This window comes from Solea solea, chromosome 14 (genome assembly GCF_958295425.1).
Source record: "Solea solea chromosome 14, fSolSol10.1, whole genome shotgun sequence".
In the NCBI taxonomy this organism is placed as follows: Eukaryota; Metazoa; Chordata; class Actinopteri; order Pleuronectiformes; family Soleidae; genus Solea; species Solea solea.
The window spans coordinates 21,580,483-21,601,442 of NC_081147.1; the positions used below are offsets into that span (position 1 = coordinate 21,580,483).

The following is a 20,960-nucleotide window of genomic DNA, read 5'->3' on the forward strand; positions in this document are numbered from 1 at the left end:
GTTGATGAGCGCCGCTACACCACACAAGGGTGTGATCACCTTGGTGAGAGCTCGGCGTTATGGAGACTTTATAGGTTTTACTGGCACCACCGAAGCTGCAGCAACGTCATCTCGTCAGCATGACAAAGTGAGGAAGAGGAGGGTGATGAGAAAGAAGAGAGTTATCTGTGGGGTTTGAGAGCGCCGAGGCCAATCTTCTTTTCTGCGCTTTTCCACCACCGGCTCATATAGACATATAAATAGATGCTGCCTTATTCTGACACATCAAAGCCCCATCTACAGTATATGCGGATTATATCGCTTCACTTCGCCCGCAGCCATTAGCGTCCAGTAACCTCAAAAACTACATTGTAACTTGCACTACGAGTGAAAATCAAGACTAGGGCAGCCAAATGTGAGGCATCATCATATTAAGATAGCGGCTTTCATTAGGTGAACTGCTCTTATACATGAAAAAAGGATGAGACTAACAGTCATTACTACTCCTTCTCGGAGAAATGCCAGACGTTCTGTCTCATGAATTTCATTTGTGCTGCACCTTGAACACCATGTCAATTACGTTCCGGTGCCTCTCAGCTGTAGCTGGTGGAAGAAAAGGAGACAATTGTATTACTTTTTAAAAGCACCGGTATTCCCCTCGCTTGTTAGAGCGGGAACGTGTGAATGACAGTGAATTCTCCCCGTGAACAAGATAAGTGTGTTTGAATAGTGTTGTTTTTCAGGCGCGTGGAACGGAATCTAGTATAACATCTTGAATAATTGATGCCGTTGTAACTCAGTCCCCTAAAGGGTCCCAGTAGACATCAGTAATTTTCAGATGTGCGTGGAAATCACTGTTGCCAGTGTTGCATCGGGTCATGAATTTTTAATATACTTATAATCAGGCAGGTGCGAGGAGTGCGACCCCCCCCCCTACAAAGATTGTGCAAATCGACACCGCAAAACAGCATTTGTCTTGCAAGTAGGGGATTGTTGACCTACAGTACTAAAGAATTCACTAATTGGTACGTCACGTGCAAACATGAAATATGTATTTTGTTTTGCTTTATTGGTACAGACACAAGCAGTGCAGAGACAGGAGCGCACACACACCAATCAGCTCAGTGTGGGTGAGGACATGCTGTACAGTGTCTCCACTGTCCTCAGCAGATAATGCTCCTCATGTCCACCCCCTTATTCTGTAACCTTCAAGCAACCATGAGAACACCAGTGTGGCGATGGTGCGTGTGACCTTTACTGTGACAGACATGGTGGCAGAGGGTAGCCGGCCGGACAGATGGGCAGAGGGACATTACATCACCGTCCTCCCTCTCATTCTCTGAGTCTCGTTAGCCAAGGTTTGTGATGTTTATGAACCACAGTCGAGTGGAATTCTCGTGGAAAAAATTAGGTTATGGAGGAGGAGGATAACTGCCATATGGATACAGTTTTTCAACAGCTTGTGCAGCACATTACTTGACTTGAAGCAGTGCTTTGAAATCTAAACGCCACTGTCTTTTTTTTCCATACTGTAAACAAAGAAACAGGAAATGTGTTTTATCCCATGACAAATGCAAAGGCTTATCCTTCACTCTTTCTGCCATATTCAGATGTCTTCTCTCTCTCTCCTCTTTATCCCTTTTGTTCCCCTTTCACAGTCGGTTACACCATGAATGACTTGATCTTTGAGTGGCTGTCTGAGAACCCGGTTCAGGTGGCTGAAGATCTCACCCTCCCACAGTTTGTGCTGAAAGACGAGATGGATCTGGGCTACTGCACCAAGTTTTATAACACAGGTATCACATGGATTTCACTTGGAGTGTTGAGAAACCAGTAAGGCTGGGAACGACGTGGTTTTATTACAGGTTCATTGCATCACTTTTTGTTGCGATTGAATAACATTGATACATGTGATTTTCTTTTCCTTCTTAAACCAAACTGTAATGATACATTTACGAGGACAATAACGCAAGTCATATTTCTAAAATGAATGCACATCATTTATCAGTCAGTCTAACATCTATCGTAATTGAATGGGACAGTGGTAGATGATGATAGGGATGGGATGATACCACTTTTTTGTCTGATGTCGATATTTGATACAGTCACTTTAGACCAAATTTTATGAACTACGAAGCTGTTAACGACACATTTGTGCTGACTCATTTCAAAGACAAATTCTCCAACTGTGGGACAAATATTCTTCTCCCAAAAAGAAATAATACACAGCCCAAACATGACTTTTGCTGATCTATATTTACATTTTTACAGTCTGCAGAGTGAAATATGAAATTTCTGGATTGTATCGCATTTTATATTTTTATGTGTCCAAAATCCGATTCAGTGATTTTGACCGAACCAATACCGATACTGACCGATTCCCATCCCTATACATAACATGTACCACAGTCACACAGAGTCTGTTTGAGTAAACTGCTACAATGAAGCCAAGTAGATATGTTTTTAGGTAAGAAAATGTAATACTTTGACTGATTTATGCTTTTGCTTTTACCATCATTTCAATTCTGCATACATTTATCCTCAGTATTTATCTTACATCGAATGCTAATTCACAGGTAAATTCACCTGCATTGAGGTGAAGTTTCATCTGGAGCGTCAAATGGGCTACTACTTGATCCAGATGTACATCCCTTCCCTGCTCATCGTCATCCTCTCATGGGTTTCTTTCTGGATAAACATGGACGCTGCACCTGCCAGAGTGGGTCTGGGCATCACCACGGTGCTGACCATGACCACGCAGAGCTCTGGTTCAAGAGCCTCACTGCCCAAGGTGAGTCCGATAAATCCTAGCACACTTATCAGCAAGGTCCAAAAAGTGCATTGTATGAAATACAGTTAGGACTGCACAATTTTGCATCAATGTTTTATTGAATTGCATGTTTATTTTTCTTTGAGGTATATTTACACAGTTTATATACATGGAAAAATCAGTGGAAGACAAAAAAATATTCGTCACACACCACCATAGATTCTCTCTACTATGAGAAACAAGTATATACTAAAGAAAACAGCAAGATGTAGCACTGGCAGTGCAGCAAAAAGGTCAGTGATTAAATCAAAATACCGAACAAGTGTAGCATGGCCTGAGTTTGAAACTTGTACACTGTCATGACATTTTCCTTTGACGTATCTCCCAAAAACATGATACACGATTTTTGAAAAATCATTTCTTTTATGTTTGATATTTCCTGACAGACTGCAAAAGTTACTTCCTTTTAAAGTTTGGTAAAATAATAATAAAAAAAAGACACGGAGGGATTTTTAGAAACAGATGAGGTGTTATGGTGCATTAAATCATGCTGAATTTGCATTGAGGACAAGCCTAGAGACTTATTATTATGAATACAGTATAACACTGGGAGAGGTGAGGACAGTGGACTCGGTGAAAAGAGGACACTCTGTACCTGGAGAGAAAACATAGGACGAGGAGAAGAAACAGGAAAGACTGGCAGATGTCCATTAAAATTTGTTTTATAATGCATCAGCCAGGTCCTGCATTTTAAAATCTCTGCACATGGTATTTTAGATTGCAGGTAACCATAGTAACAGCACTTCTGCTCCACGCTGGGTTACTAGTTAACTCTCACTGGTGCTTGTAGGTGTTGGCCCTGAGGAAGATTCTTAAAAAACTTAAAAATCAGTGGAGTAACACAGAGTCACCCACGGTTACAACTGGAAGCTGTCGAGTACAATCACATAATATTCTCCAAAACCACCTCACGATGTCGACACTAAACTGTCAAAACTTTGTATACTATTTCAATGTTTGTAATTCATTTAACCAGGAACCAGGAAAATATCATAAAATATTAAAGTATACACCACAAAGTTAAATCAGTGAAAACATCAACAGAGGAATAAAAGACAGAAATATGTTATTGAATTCACATTTACATGGTTGGTGTTCAGGCTGCGTTCCTGTTTACTTATTGTTTCCTTGTGGCTAACTGTTAAACATGATAACGATTATTATCTGGTAAAAGGAAGTGACGGACTAATGTTATTATGTGGCTTTAATGCTTGTCATAAGTCCGTCTGAAAGCCTAGTCAGTGGGTGTTATTGTGTATTATTTTAACAAAGACAAATATGTGTGAGAGCTGGAGCCTGAGTGCCGTTTAAATCACGGTAGCGGTGTTTCCAGTGTCCACAGGAAGTCCCCAAAACCGCAGGGTCCCGTCTCATTTGTTCTCCACCACTTCTCTGTAACGCGCAGCAAAGCTGCCGCTCAATGGAGTACAAAGAGGCCACCCTCACAGATGTGTGTCTTTACATGCCAGAGCTGAGGGATGAGAAGAATGCGAAAAACCCGCAGATTATCCATCAACCTCATCGAGACTGGCTATCGATGACTCCGTGAACTTTGCTTTCTTCCCAGGTGTCCTATGTGAAGGCCATTGACATTTGGATGGCGGTGTGTCTTCTGTTTGTGTTTGCCGCTCTGCTGGAGTACGCAGCAGTTAACTTTGTCTCAAGGCAACACAAGGAGTTCATCAGGCTGAGGAAAAAGCAGCGGCAGCAAAGGATAGTAAGTGTAAATCACACACACACACACACACACACACACACACACACACACACTGTATATATGCACATTGTTTCCCAAGCTACAACAAAGAAAACCCATTCACATAAACCCTGACACACTGTGTCACACTCTGTGGTAGATTCTTAAAAACAATCCCTGTCAGCTGCTGTAACATTGACTTATTATGACTCTTGGTATTGCGGAACATTTTATATTCAGTAGCTGAAAACATCAACACAATACAGCTGGCTGTCATTCGCTATTTATTTGAGGAAGATCGGCTCAATTCAGTTCAGCTAGTTTCCATGGTGAGCAACGACCTGCGAAGTGCCTTCCTTTGTGATCTGTTTATACTGGGGTTGACATATTTCTCTGTTGTGACCTGTAATTTTGATGTATTATCATCAATAATAATCAAGCAAGGGCTAATCTGTTGACGTTGTGTTATTATTAAAAAATGATTGAGGTTCAAGGTTTGTTTATTATCCCTGAGGGGCAATTTGATTCACAGACATGAGTCAAAACATAGACAAAAACAAATAAATGCAACAACAAATCACATTTTTTGAGGTTAATAGAAGCCAGGAGGACAGGCATCCTTTACAGACTGCAGGGACATGACAATCATATGTAGTGAAATAAAAGTATGTAAAGTAAAAGTATTTGACAGAGGTAATGTAGAATTAACACAAATGAAGCATTTTTTAAAGTCAGATGATCTGTAAGTTTAAACAAAGATTCTCTCCCACGCCAGAGTGTTTCGTTTTCACGTGAAACACACTCACATGACATACTGTAAACAAACATAAATACAAAACTAAGGCCAAATTACTCATAATTAGTGCAAACAGAGGGCAGTTTCCAATCTAACTCATTACTCACAGAAGTAATGACTCATTACTCACAGAAGTCCAGTGATTTCCTTCATCTTCCATGTCCTCGCATAATGTCTGTATTCTGTCTGCTATAGTTCCTCTCATGGGATGAGTGTAAGATCTGTCTCCTTGTGCTACTCACTGTATGCGTAGTTTTTTGCAGACCTTCGTCTTCTACAAAGCTAAATTGGCGACAGTTTTTAGAACTCCCAAGCGAGCCAAAGTATAAGTTATATCTCTCTTACGTGTTTTGTTATTTGCCCTCGTCTCGTAGACCGGGTCAGTCGGGCAGTGTTTTAAAATGAGACTTTCTGCTTAGAACTTATTGCTTGCATCGATCTCCACTCAATGTGGGTGTCTGCGGGGGGGGTTAGCGGCTTCTTCTCTGCCTTCTTCTTCTTACATTTGAGATCAAAGATCAGCCATCACAGGAAGTAGACAAATTGCACATATTTTTTTCATGATGCATAAAGACAGCAGTAATTATTATATTATAAATGAACAGAAATCTATGTGTTAATTGCTATTTTCTAATATTAATTAAGTTATTAGTGAGTGGATATATTAAGTGGTATCTTGAATGTAGATTATCAAAATAAAAGCATTAAGTCTGATCACAGACTGGGCAGCTTCCCTCAGTTGTTGCAAAGAGTCCAGCAGATTTACTGGGCAGTCTGCCCTCCTGCATCAATACAGGAGAGCGAAATGATGGCCTGTGGAAGAAAAGACTTCCCCAGTTCACATCAGTTGCACAATTACTCCCACTGAGGAGTCTGAAGTCGCAAACTATCCATCTGAGCGGTATTGACGCGTGACCAGATGTGTTGTACCCGAGAGAGAAAGGGAGTCTGATGTATAAATCCCACACTGACCAGGCTTAATCGATGCACTTATCCACCTTTGTGATTGACCGAAAAACCACTGGAGATTGTCTTTAGAGAATTGGCTTCTTGAGGGCGTTTAATTCATCTTCTAACCAGCTCTGTAAACTAACAGCTGCAGATAATGTCCAGTATCATCACACTCACCGTGTCTTTCTAGTTAAAAGCTGATAATGCCTGCTTGACTTTGTTTTTTGTATTTGACATTTGCAACTTTTCTGTTGATTTCTCCTATTTTTGTTGTGTCTTTTTTTTGTTACTGTGTGTTGTTTTATTCTTGTTGACTTTCGGTATGTGTCTCCTTTTATGATTTCTGCGTTGGTGAGCCAAAAGCAAATTTCCACCTTGGAGGACAATAAAGTTCTGTTCTATTCTATTTATTGCACGGTAGTCCCTCATGTTTTGCATCAAAATATTAATAACAATAAATTTATCTACCTTCCTTCCCACTTGAGTAGTTACTCAGTCAGCCTGGGAGTGTTGAGTTGTTCCAGAAAGTGAATGACATCCCTGGTAACAACTCAACCTACAGGAATCTAAATCAGCACTGCGGCGTCTGTGCCGGAGTAAAAAATTGACCCCTGTGTCTCACCCTGACCTTCAAACTTTTTTTTCTGTGCCTCCAGCCTCCCAAATTAATGGTGTTGTGAAAGTTTCACCTTTTAGCCTGGCATTTCTCCCACAATGGATCCAACTTTGTGCTGGTTTCACCCTGTAATAACCCCTTGTTTTTTTAACATCTGCCCTTTTATACTAACATTACTGACTTAGAATCTTTGCCCTTTATTCTACTATCATTATTCTATCTTCAGGCTTTTTTAGTTTAAACACAAATTTGCTCCTCTTCTTCTCACATATGTTCTCCAACTCTCCAATAATGTGTGTTTTTAAATCATTATTGCCTCATTCAAAGAAATAGTTTAACATTGTGGGGAAACAAGACTATTTGCTTTCATGAAAAGTATTAAAGTGGGAAACCCAGCCGCGCTGTTGTGTGAAGTTAGCCGACAGGTGGCAGTAGTTTAGCAAAGCATAAAGACGGTTGCTTAGCATAGCAAAAGACAACAAACAAATAGAATGAATAAGCCTTGTTAAGTCATAAATTAACAGCTGATATTTCTGTTTTGTTGCTTATGGAGTATAAAGTATGGAGAGGCCTCTTTCATTAAGAGACGGGTATGAGACTTCTCGTCCAAGTCTCTGTAAGAAAGCAAATAAGTATCTTCCAACATGCCAAACTGTAACTTTATTGTTTTTTTTAACAAATTGTCACTGATCAAAATAACCACTTTCACAGCAGCACAGAGCACAATCATAACAGGGGATAGTCTCAACTGATCTTATGCCAACACATCACAAACTATGTGTGTGTGCTGCAGAGAGCACAGACCAAAGACAATGAGCACCTATTATCTTTAGAGAAACGCACCATTAGACTTTAGCACATGATGTACTGTATCGTTTAGCAAAGAGTGGGAGGGATAATTAAGTTGTGCTCGAAGAGTTACTACTCCCCGTCCCCCTCTTGTATGCTGTAATTTGTCATTGGGGCAACAGAGTTGCTTAGCCCAATATAGAGTTACTCATATCCAGGTGATTGTGAGGAGGAAGAAGTGCAAGTAAAGGGCAGCTGGCAGAGATCAGAGGTAGGCAAAGTTTTTAAAGCACTAAGTGAATGTACTGTGTCAAAGGAACTCGACGCCGAAAAAACAGGCGGAGACAGGTGTGAAATACACTGGTTGCTTTGACCCCTCTTTGACAGAAGCACATAGCGTCCCACAGCCAAGTCTGTGTCCACGAGCGTGAGGTGAAGTTTGTCCGAGAACCAGAGCGATTCCAGGGTCAGCGTTACAAAAGAAGCAGAACGGAGGGAATGCAGAGATCAGAGCTTTCAGGGCCGTTCACGCTGACTACTAATCATCCAATTTAGATCCCACATCTTCACTTCCCTCTGCTAAAATGAGTCTCTCAAGGTGTCAGAGGGCTGTCAGAGTTAAGCTGTGTGTCTATTAATATTCTCTTCAGAGGGCAGGAACAGTGTCTCGCCCACTGTTAAAAAAAAGACGAAGAGAAAAAAAGAGGAGTGCCCACCATTCATCAAAGCTTCAGGCCAAGTTTTTGTCTTCTTTTGGTGTGGATGAGATCATGACTTTTTATTAATAGGTAATTTTAAAAGTATATCGTTCTGCAACTTCGAAGGAGAGATGGAGGTTAATTTTTTTTGATAAACTTCCAGAATTATACCTTTTTTTTCTCCTTGATGAGATGCCCTCGGATTCCCCTCTTTAACTTAAAAACCTGACAATATTTAACAAACCAGAGGGTTCAGTTTTGTTCTGCTATGAAGGTCCGTTTTAACAATCTGGGTGGAACAATATAACATTCACTAGTCAGTATAAAACCTTTCCTTGCCAAGTTTTGTTTCATGGTTCTCAAACTGTGGTTACACAGGCTTCCTCTGGTGGTTCTTGGAGGAAAATCCTGTTCTGTTCTGTATATACCAGGGAATGAGATCAGAGTGTAATAATAGTTAAAGTCACTATCTCTCACTCCATCTTAATCTAATTTCACTACACCAGTGTGTGTGAAGTACTGTGAGGAAGAGGATGATGATGATGATAAGAGAGCAGATTATCTTATAGAGAATAAATCTGCCTCCTGTGAAATGTCGGTATAGCTGAATTTGCTCGGCATATTTACACCACTGTATTTTAAAGTTGGAGCAAAAGTTTGAGAACCAAAATGGCAGCCAAAAATAATAATATAATAATAACAACATTGTGTCGTGCAAACCTACACAAACACTGTAAAGTGTATCTTATTATCATGTACCAAACTGAATAAAGTTTTCATTCATAGAGTTAAAGTTTGAGGATTTCGAGGATTTGTATGAAGAAGTTTTAGGTTTTATGTCAAACAAAATGTTGGATGTTTGAGAATTGAGCTTTGAGAAAAAATCACTACGAACATCTGAGGTGAATGTGATCATCATTCAGAGCACACACAGTGCATGGAGCAGAATGTCTCCTTAAAAGAAGAAAAAAAACTCCTGTTTTTGCTCCACTTTTTCTGTGGACATCCTTAAAGTGCTGCACTCTGCTGACCTTTTGTGCTTCTACACCTCAAATGCAACTGGGAGCCAGCCACTGAGAGGAAATGGGAAAAGCTGTAAGCTAATTTTTGTTGACAGCCAGAGGCCAATCTGTTTGTTTTCTATGCTTGATTTCACAGGAGGACGAACTGATGAGGGAGAGCCGAGGTTTTTACTTCCGGGGTTATGGACTGGGTCACTGCCTGCAGAAGGACGGTGTCGCCGTGGAGGGGGCCACTGTCTTCACGCCGCCGCCCGTGGTCACCGAGTGCAACGAAGACACAATTCACAAGCGTTTTGTGGACCGGGCCAAGCGCATTGACACTGTATCCAGAGCAGTCTTTCCCTTGAGTTTTCTCATATTCAACATCTTCTACTGGATCACCTTCAAAGTGCTGCGACACGAGGACGTCCATGCAAATTTGTAAAAAACGCTCTCTGCCGACCCCAGATGCTTCATTTGTTTTTTCTTCTTCAGAACCAAAACTGCCTGTCAGATCTACATTACAGTGTCGAGAGGTAGATCTGCTTTTTTTCCAACCATTACTTAAAAAAAAAAAAAAACTTTGTGCTCAGGTGCGTCATCAGGATCTCGGACAGAGTGATAACGAGGAAAGTCAAAGTGAAGCTGCGTGGATTCAGGCCGGTGTGCTTGTCTCTCTCTGTCAACTGGTGATAATTGTGAATGTTTGCTTGAAAGTTTAGAGAAGTTAATGTTGATCCTGGCAGAATGAGATATACTGACTTGAATTTTGACACTGCGCATCTCTGAATGAATGTTTTTGAGAATAAAAAAAGAAAAGTTTTTATTAAAAAAAAACATATTTAGATTATCAATGGGTATAAAAGATGTGGGGAAGGAAAAGGGTCTTTGGTATTTATGATTATTCAATAGGTGGTGATGATTACATTTAGCTACTTGTAACAAGAGATTATATATATATATATATATATATATATATGTATAAGTGTATAAAGTGTATATACACAAAGCTGTTCATTAAACTGCACAAAGCACAAATATGTACTTCTTTTTGTCTAAATTTAAATAAATTGTTATTCTGCCAGGAAATCATTTTTGTTCCTGTTTAACTTGGAGATTTGATTGATTACTTTGAAAAACAACGTCGCAGAAAGAAATGTGTTTTTCTGTGTATTGGTAATTTAGTCACAGACGAAATGCGTCACGCACATGATGTTTTTTTCATTGGAGTTCTATAATAGAGCCCATCCCCAAGGAGTCAATGAAAAAAAACCTTAAACCGAAGGTGGAAATCAAATTCCATCCTCGCAAACGCTGCAGATGTAAAATAAGTAATCACATCAGTGGCTCCATCTCTTTTTGTCAATAATGGCCATAATTGTTAGCTGTGGAATCACATACACTTGCATAATCAGTCAGGGTGGACTTGTGGGCAAAGTTGTTGAAGAAATTGCAAGAGCTTGTTGTTCCTCAGTCTCTGGAGAGTGACTCTGAAGGTTTGGAAATGTGGGGATGCAGTGGAGTGAGAGCAAGAAGTTTGTTTGTTTGTTTTTCTAAATAGAAAATCAGAGGGTGGTTTTATGAACTGATGAGTCTGAAAACCACTTGGTTTTCCAATTCTAATAGCAATTAATTCAAATACACATAGAGTATATTGTAACATTCTGAGTAGTCTTGTGTTCTGTTTCCTGTTTTATTTTGAAACGATTACCATTGCCTCTCATTTCAGAGTCTGCTTCCTGTAAAGTTTCTCTCCTCTGTGATTACCTGATGCGTTTCACCTGTTGATCGTTAGCCCTCCACCTGTGTTTTTAGCCTGCGTGTTTCCTGCGTCTGTTGCCGGTTTCGTCTCATCGGCTGACCAGTAAGTGTCCTTATCCAAAGAGTCATTACTAGAAGCCTTTTGACATCATTTTTGTATGTTTTGTTGCCTTGTGCTTTTGGAAACCTTTGTTTTTTTCCTTCGCACTGAGATTGTGAGTTGTGCTTTAGAGTCCACGTCCAGTGTTTGTCCAGCCTGATACATACACACTGAACAAAATTCTAAAAGCAATTCTCAAAGTCTTTTCACAGTGGTGTTAATGTCTGCTCTTCCCATTTGCAAAGGTAATGCATTAACCTGACAGGTAAAGAATATCAAGGGCCTCATGATATTACCTCAAAGCAAGAGGGGTCATGGTTCGAATCCCACTTTTGCTACAGCCTCCTCCAGTCCACGGACATTCAGACTGGGGTTAAATTGCCGGTGACCTTTGCACTGATCACAGTTGGCACGGTCGCAATACATTTTTTTTCAGTGTGTTTTTAAAACTTTTTTTTTCTCATCATCTTTCTTATCCCATCATCCTATGCTCCTGACCATAAACCTTTAAAATGTTTGTGTTGCTGTGGTTTATTGTGAGCAGAGTATTCATGTTTTCCCCTTGACCTAGACTCTAGTCTTTAAATAGACTGTGGACACGGGACAGCTATCCAAGCTGAACACTTCTGCTTCTGAGCAGTGACATGGAAAATCCCAGACATAGATGGTGATGGGACTGATGAAGGATAATGAAACGGCGGATCCTACGGGACTGTGACATCTTGGTGGTACTTGTGAGGTGGAGGGTGCACGTGACAGCGGAGTAAGAGAACAGAAGGCAGAAAGCCGGGGAGATGTTTAGCTCACACGTTAGGCATGTTGTAGCACTATTACAGCAAACAACACCAGCTGATTGCACCCAGGGAAACAACAGCTAAGAAGTGACAGTGGCCATGTATGAGAATAAATGAAGAATGTAATAGAGAACTTCCTCTGTGAATAGAAATATAATTGAGATGATTGTTACTTTTCAAACTGAACTGAACGGCTCAAAACCCCCAACCCAAAACATAACAAAGCAGTTGTGACCTGAACAACTTTTCCTCCCTTCACTCCGAATCAGTACGAGAAAACAGAAACAGCACATGACATATTATGGCAAAAATAATGATTTCTAAATCCACAAACTCTGACTGACAAAGAGAATGAGCTGAATAAGCCTGTCATTTCTGGCTCATAATGCTCCGTCGCCTCTTTCAGAAAAACACGCTGTATTATTTCAAGGGCGCACGCAGGAGACTGATGGATTCCAATAATGCAGGGCCGTAGCTCGGCTGACGGGATTCGCGCACTAACTTCCATTACGCACAAAATCCAGAGAGCGTGATGATTTTAACAAAATGCACCCTCACAATCCTCAGCGCGTCTCCTGTCTCCTCAAAACATCGAAAAGAAACCCACAGCTATAAAGTGTCTGATCTATAAAGTAATCCTCCAATGGAGGGCTGGACCCAAATGAGTACATTAAATATTCATTGTTCCGGCAGTCTTTAGACTCCTGTGATGATGGCTGTGCGTTGGCGTTCATTTCAAGCGCTCCTTTCAGGAAATGCTTCGTGTTGACATACACGTTGACAACGTCTTATTGTTTATAAATGAACATACGATGAAGAGGACAGAAGAAGAGAGACATTTCATGCCGGTCGCCGCGTCCAAGGCTTGCCCTTGCCGTCTCCCTCGGGGATAATCAACATGCTTCGCCCTCCTTTTCCTCATTTCAGCTGAATGTCACTGGTGCCACAGCTAAAACTGATGTGTGAGCTTTCAGAGAGCAGCCTAAGACCTGCAATCAATACTGCTGTCCCTTAGCCTCTTACCCTTCACACGCATAAAAAACACATACGTGGTCACAAAACAGTACAATACCCCTATGTGCTATGTTTTCACACATAATGAAATTTCACCACAGCACTGTGCAATACATTACAGAAGCTTCTATCGATCCATGGTTTGCTCTTCTCCTTGGTTGCTCTGATAGGATATTTTTCTGATCAGATATGAATGAGAGCAATTTTTTTTAATTTTAAATTTGTTCTGTGGCATCTTAAAAGAAACCTTAAGAAATGAAAACGGCAAATTCAATTAACTAATGGATTTGCTATTAAGAAACAAACCAAAAAAAAAAAAAAAACAGTGGGCACAGTAACAATAACAAAATCAATAATAAAACTAACATCTTAAAAAGTAAATCATGTAGTAACAAAACATTATAAATGATCCTGCGTCTCTGGGAAAACATATCTTTGCAAACGACTGGATGAGGAGGCAGCAGCCGTGGGGAAAATATTGGTTTCCTCTGACAGTGATGTATTAATTTGACTTTGAATGCATTAGTGATTAAAGTGGAAACTGCTGGCTTCAATGCTGGATTATGGATGGAAACTTATGCCATGCAGAATATAGAGACAGATTTCCTTGTACTGAAATACTATAAATTTGTTTCTATATAGCCATGCCTGGGTGATGAATGCAAATTTCCTTGAGATTGATTGTTTCCTTTGGGATTTACAGTTCCTTAGTTGTGTGCATAGAAAATAAGATGTCAAAAGTGAAACTTTCCCAAGAAAATTGTCTAAATAAGCTGATCATACCATCGCAGAATGGGATTTGAAAGCTATTATTAAACCTAACCAATTACCACTTTGAGTTGTGCTAATTTAACCCATGCTTTAAGTTGAATATTCCTCTGGAATACACTGTAGGAAAATGGATTTGTTTGAGTTAAACTAAAGACATTTCACCTCTTCAACTTGACCAGCTTGGTCCAGTTGCCTGCAGCTGACACCAGAAGACAAAAATTCTTAGCAGACCCATCACAAACAATGTAAACAATGGCAGCCGATGCCAAGATTATAGTGCATCATTGAAATATGACCTTTCCATTTCCAAACACAGTGCATCATCATTCCTGTTGGCTCGCTGCAAATACAGAGGAAAGTGCATAATGAGCTCCTGGATGCGGCCAAAAAGGTCACACTGTCCGAAACTGAGCATAAGGCACAGAGAGGGAAGCAAATGTGATGCTGCTATTGGACACACAAATAATTACATACAAACATGTTTAGTTATTTGGTACTTTAACTATCATGTGAAGTGTAAAATAAGATAGATATGGAAGTCTTTAAACTCTTTCTTAGATACCACAGAACACATACTGAAGTGGCAGTAGTGTAGTCTTCTGATGCTGTAGTCCATCTGCTTTCAGGTTTAATGTTTTGATTGTAACAAGTGTTTATTTGAGTTAAAGTTAAAGAGTTTCCTTTCTATCCTCTCAAACCAGGCTGGTCATTCTCATTCCCTTTTTCCCATTTTCTTTCCCATTCTGATTCTTGTGCCACCTCCCTTAATGGAGATAACAGCCCATGTTAGTGCCCCAGACACTGGATGATGTGCTGGGTTAATAGGGAATCAAAGTGTGCTAAGAAACAATTGGAAGTGTTGCTGTGGACTGAAGTCAGTAAAGTGTAAGAGACATACATTTATGTTCCTCCTGCACACTGGTTCCTTCCACTTGAATTCAAGCTTTATTGGCACCTTGTATACAAATCACCACCTAAATAAGAGGCATGAGTCAGGACAACAATGTTCATTACAAAAGTCCAAATTTATTTTCAAACCGTTTTCTTGCATCACCTTACAGCATCTCTGTTTTTCCCCTCTTGTCCAATCTGCATGATAAGAATCATGTGTCTTTAAAATGACATGTTTTTGAGAACAGCACAAGGAAAAACACATTTCAGGAAGCACTGTTAAAAAAACAACAAAAAAAACAAACATCCTTGTATATACGCATACAGAAAATCCTATGTGGATTAATTACCACTAATCCCTGACTGCACATCTGCATGCCAACATCTGAGGGAAGCCCTACAGCTGGGGAAACTGCAGCTTGGGGTTTAATATGGATTCCCGTTATAGACACATGCACGCTGAGTTCCCTTTGTGTGCCAACAGGAGAAACAAGGACTTACTGTAGTCGCTGTCCAATCCTCCTGTGGGGAGAAAAGGCACCAATCAGAATTATGTCAACTCCCTTTTCAAAATTCCCTCGCTTTATAAAATATTCAGAATTCCCTGTCAAGAGCTTAGTGGAGATTGAATTAGATGTGACAGCAATTCTTCATTAAAATAAATAAATAAAAAGATGCCTCCGAAATGCAACAGCTTTCTTGTAGTGCAGTGTAAAGAATCCAATTGACAGGAGGACATTAAGACAAGATCTCACACAAGTAAGCAGGAGGTAAATGTTATAATGGCATGTTGAATTAAAAAAAAGAGAGTATTTAAAATACAGAAATCCACCGACAAGATGTGTGATTTCTATTTTCAGCTGAATACATTGACTTCAAAGGTGTTTTTCCTCCTCATTTATCTATAGTCTCTTGTTTTATTTGAATACAATTATTTTAAGAAGTACCCTATGAAAGATGAAGACACAGAATGACTTGTGAAATTGGGCCCTTGTCGTGATCCAGAAGTCTGAGTTGTTAGTACTTTAACAAAAAGAAAAAGAGAAATATAACTTTGAATAACCACCTGTCTAAGTTAACAGTAGCAGCAGAAGAAGCAAAAGGTTACTTAAACGTCAATGTATATCCGTTCATCCCGCGGCACAAGCACTTAAGATACAACATTTTACTATTAATGCCCCCAGTTGTTTTAGTTTAATGTGCATTATGCTCATAATGGAATGTTTTTTCATTGTGATGTTGGTACTTTGATACCAGAATATCGTCTTCTTCCGTCCAGTGAGGACATACACTAGTACCTACTACATGTATATGTGTATGATACTTTGCTGATTTCCATTCCATCCCTCATCCACACTGCGTCTCTGCTCTTGGTGCTATTTAAGTAAACAAGACTTTCTCTACCTGTCCGTCAGGCAAGATCCACACTAACTTTTTCTGCCCATGAGAGCGAGGGAGAATGACAGCTCACAGCCTTTATCCTCCCTGCAAATCTGGCAGCGAATGCATGTGTATGTGGACATGAAGGCAAAGTCGAGGTACTGAAATCTTTCTTCTCCTCCTCCAGTATCCAACTATGAGTAAAACACTAGTTTCTACTTTTGTTCTGTCCACTTCTGTGACGGAGAGACTACATGTTCCTCTCCTGAGGTCATGTATGGTCATGCATTCTGCAAACGGATCATTTGAGCTCAGTTGATGCGACACTACAATCCTCATCTCAATGCAGCTTTGCTTTTTTGAAATTCTGATGCACTGAGAGTGAACTCAGCGCAGTCATTCTTTTTTATATTTTGATCAACACGTTGCTTCAGTGACTTTAAAAAGCTGCCTTTGTGACTGTTTTGGTTTCTTGTTTTTACAATTTAAATAAATCTATACAAGTAGAGTCTGACTCGACCGCCTCGGGAGATTATCGGCAAAATCAGACCACCCCTCTGAGAAACTAATACACGTGTTTGGTGCAGTACAAACATACATCAACAGGATTTATACAATGCTGGGAAACTATATACTCCAACAACAATGTCTAGTTTGTGAGAAAATGCTCTCACCATCGTGCTTCATCATGAAAGGTTTTATAAAATCCTATAATTAAGCAGCTGTTCCTCTGTCTGTAGCCACAGCCGTGTCCTGAATCTTATGCAGTGTGCATGTTGTGTCTCCTCTGCAGGTTGTACTCAGACCGCAGGCCGATGCAGACTCTGTACTGTTCATCATTATTAAAATTCTGTGTGGTAACCTGTGACAGGTTATCAGCACATATTAATGTCTGAGGGGAAAAGCAAAAACAATCCTGTTTATCACTAAAACAATTTCCAGTCTCTCCTCAGACAAATGTCAGTTTTTCTACGAAATATTTCCAGTCATTGCATCCTCTCTCATATGTCGGCTAATCAACATCATCATACATGAGTTGCCCTTTACGTACACCAATAGGAGCAAATTGGTAATTATTCCTGGCTGAGGGAGGGAGGGGGGGAGAGAGGGAGGGATACTAATTTGCACCTGTAAGGTCCTGAGGAGGAGAAGCCAACATGCTGGTTGGAGGGAAAACACTTTCTAAACACACTGAACAGGCTGTGTTTTTCTCCACTTCACACAAACACACACACACACACACACACACATATATAACAAATCCTATGTAATACATGTCTTGGCTGACATGTCAGAACTCATCTCTGTGGGGGAGTTTAAGAGGGAGAACTCTCTTGGTGGATGTGACTGTTTCCAAACCTTTTTGCTGAGATCATTTTAGAAACTGTACCTGTATTTTTTATTTTTTTGCTTGGATGCTGTGTTTGATTCGTTTGATGTGTATGATAGTTACAGAGGTTTTAGATTATCAGGCGAGATGACCAATGATGGAACCTCAGGAGTCAGTGGTGAGTTAAGTTGAAAGACTTTATTGAAGACAGCTCAGATCTGAGGACAACTGAGGCAATGCCTGACATCTGATACGAATAGTTAGTCAGCCTTGAGATAGAGTATCCGGTCCAGATGCCTGGTGCCTTGGAATCTAGGGAGGCCTTGTTTGTGTCTTATTGTAAGTTATGGCTGTTTATCTGGTTATAAGAATATGTGAGTAATTACACTTAAAGTCGGCTGAAGATTAGAATTTTCTCTCACATACATGTCTGTTTGTACGGAAGCCCTAAAGGGGCACATACATACACACATTTTATTGATAACAAGATCATTTTCCTCCGTTTTCTCATGACAACGAGATATTGTTCCTCCGTTTTAACGAGATAATTAATTTGAGAGATAATGAATGAAATGAAACCTGAGATTCCCATCGCACGTGACATGTCATGCTGGCCGGTATCCATGGAGACGCCCGGGGGCCTCGTAGCTGGTCAACTATGTAGTCAATGACAACATCAGGTTCACTTAGATTGCGCCTGCGGTAAAGCTGAAGCCCTGCTAACCGTCTTCTTAGAGGACACACACTAATGTGTACATTATCTATTCTAGCAAGGCATTGATTAAAGAGATATGTGATGCAGTGATTGACAGTCTCCTGCTCCTCTTACATTGCGACACTGAATGATGTTTCCTGCATCAATTAAATAGACTCGACTATCGTTTTGTTTTCTCGAGATCTCAAATTAATTAGAAAGAAGAGAAAACAGAGGAAATAAAATGATGTATGCATGAGCCTTTAGGGCTTCCGTATGTTTGTGTTGTTCTCGGCCAGGTCACTCTTGGAAAAGTGATTGTTGAATCTCAATGAAGCTTTTTACCTGGTTAAATAAAGGAGCACCGATGTTCATCCTGGTGCACCGTCTCTTTTTTGGTGCAAAGCCCCATTAATACACTTGGTAGGTTTTGCTCCCGAAGGCGAAGGGACGGTGAGTTCTCTGTCATGACTCACTGTATACCTGCTGCTCTTTCCGCATGTCTGGTGAATTTGTCCTGTTCTGTTTCAAAAGGCACCGGAATACGTCAATCCAATTTGCATGTGCGAAAAAAAGTGGATTGGTCCGGTTCATTGTGTCATTGCAGGGTGTACAGACACTTGTTTTCCTTTATATATGGATTCCAAACAGGATCTGAAAAGGGTTTAAGTACATTCAATTCCAAATTCCTACTCTGAACTGGAACTTGCATTATTTGCCTAAATGCACCAAAATAAATGCACAATGAAGCTGTTTGCAGTTTGCAGAGTGCACAACCCAACTAAATCTTTCTCACGTTAACATTCACGTCGTTTATTATGTCCACACAGAGGTAGATAATGAAGAGCGGTAATCTTGTAATCGGAACACATACTATGAGCAGAAAAGCCATGAAACAGATCATTTCCTCTTTGCAGGTGATTCAGAATGTGACAGTTTCTAAAAGGTCTTTTTTTTTCTTCGTTTGTGCTAATTAAAATCGGGTCCCAGTTGTTAAATATCACGTTTCCCAGAGAATGCCAAAGACACGGTGATAACGAATACTTGTGATGCCTCAAGATTAGCCTTTCCATCTACGTACTTCCTGCTGGTGTTCTGTGGAAGGTCAACAGCAAAGCTGAGCCCGTGTGACCCTGTCAGTCGGCTGATTCTTCTACCGGTAAATTGGGATACTGCTGTTACATAATTCCAGTGGATACTATGATAAGTCAGGCAGGTCCAGTCACCTACAGTATACAGCGAACACCAGAAGAATGCTATGATAAGGGCCGAATTGTAACCTGTTGTCTTAATTATCTGTTTTCTTTTAATTAAACTTCAATTTAATTTCCCCCCAAAATGACATTTAATGAATCTGAATACAGTAAATTTACAAGGAAAAAATGTACATTAATTGTGGTTTCTGTAGGTCTTCCTCATACATAGTCATTGGCCACTTTATTAGGTACACCTATTCAACCGCTTGTTCGTGCAAATATGATTATTTAAGTATTTCAGAAACTGCTGGGATTTTTATTCACAACCATTATGTGAGGTGTCCTGTGTACCTAATAAAGTGAACAATAAAGCAAATAAATACCAGGATACCATTGATTATATAAAAGCACCTCATCAGTCATGCATCAAATGCCTCTGGCTCTGATACATGTTGAGGTGACAGCAACAGTGAGAGTGCGAGCATTTTCAGTGCTATCTTGATCTCCTGCAGAAATGTGATTATAGGTTTCCCCCATTCTTAGTCCATCTGCCCTCGTATCTTATCCCCTTCTACCGCTCTGACCCCTTCCTGCTGAGTTTGACGAGCTCCTGCTGCTGTAAAAAAAAACTGAAGATTATCACTTCTCTGCCATGAACCTCCACCGCCTTCCTTGTCTCCCACAGCAACTGAATGCATCATGTTGGCAGTTGCTCTACATGCTTGAGGAACTTAATGATAAAAGGAGCCTCCGGGGGGATAGATACACTGCAAAAGTGTCAGATAAACATGCTGGAAATCTGAATAATTATGGCAAAATGACTGTGTGGACACAGAAATCCAATCACGGATTCCTATTTCAAAATCAGAAGTGGTCCTAGATGTGAGAAGAACATTCATATCAGAGTCCACGTGGCTTTTTTGCCTCTATGCATGCAATGAGTGTTAACAGCACTTTACTTCCAATGCATGACAAACCCAAACAATGGAGGAGTGTGTCGTCTTCTAGAGATAAATATCATCCACAAATTTGCTGCGATAGCTTCCATTTATGACCTAGTTCTAGAGTTGTATGTCTGGAGACTGGTCTTGGTCTCGATACCCTCTGGTCTTGGTATTGCCTTGGTCTCGGTTTAGGCGGTCTTGACTGCAAGTCACAGGAAGAGATTTCCGACTCAAAAATCAAGCCAAACAATGCCGAACTGTAGATCAGTTAAAAATATTTAAATATAATCCTAAAAATGTGGGTTAATCTCCAACAATTACCAGGAAAATGTCCAAAATCTCAATATTTAAAAAGTGTATTTAGAGACAGCACTGCTGCGGCATCACAAACCCTGCCGCTGCATTGGTCTCGGTCTTGTCTCGACCTGGTCTTGGTATTGCCTTGGTCTCGGTTTAGGCGTTCTTGACTACAAGTCTACCTATTTCCATCTTCATTGCAGAGTGGACTCTTATTGTTCATGATGTATGCGAAAACCAGCCACATTTATTTCACTTTTAGGATTCAAGATACTTGAGATTATAAACGTGAGCCACAAAAAAATCTGACCTGTAATGCATCGGAATTCAATCAGATTTGAACAATGTGGCTGGTAATCTGATTGTAGCCCTTATGATAATCCTTGCTTTGGCCCGGGAAGGAGCTCAACCTTTGAAAGGAAGCACTACAGC

At 40.2% G+C, this 20,960-nt stretch overlaps 1 protein-coding gene across 1 annotated transcript in view; it reads left to right on the top strand.

Annotated features, from left to right (window-relative positions):
* Positions 1-11,734, top strand: part of glra4a (glycine receptor, alpha 4a) — a 37,516-nt gene extending 25,782 nt beyond the window's left edge. The window contains exons 6-9 of the mRNA XM_058650358.1: positions 1,638-1,775; positions 2,556-2,770; positions 4,377-4,526; positions 9,514-11,734. Coding sequence (XP_058506341.1) covers positions 1,638-1,775; positions 2,556-2,770; positions 4,377-4,526; positions 9,514-9,801 — 791 coding nt within the window. The 3' untranslated portion in view covers positions 9,802-11,734. The remainder of the gene's footprint in view (positions 1-1,637; positions 1,776-2,555; positions 2,771-4,376; positions 4,527-9,513) is intronic.
* The last annotated feature ends 9,226 nt before the right edge of the window (positions 11,735-20,960 follow it).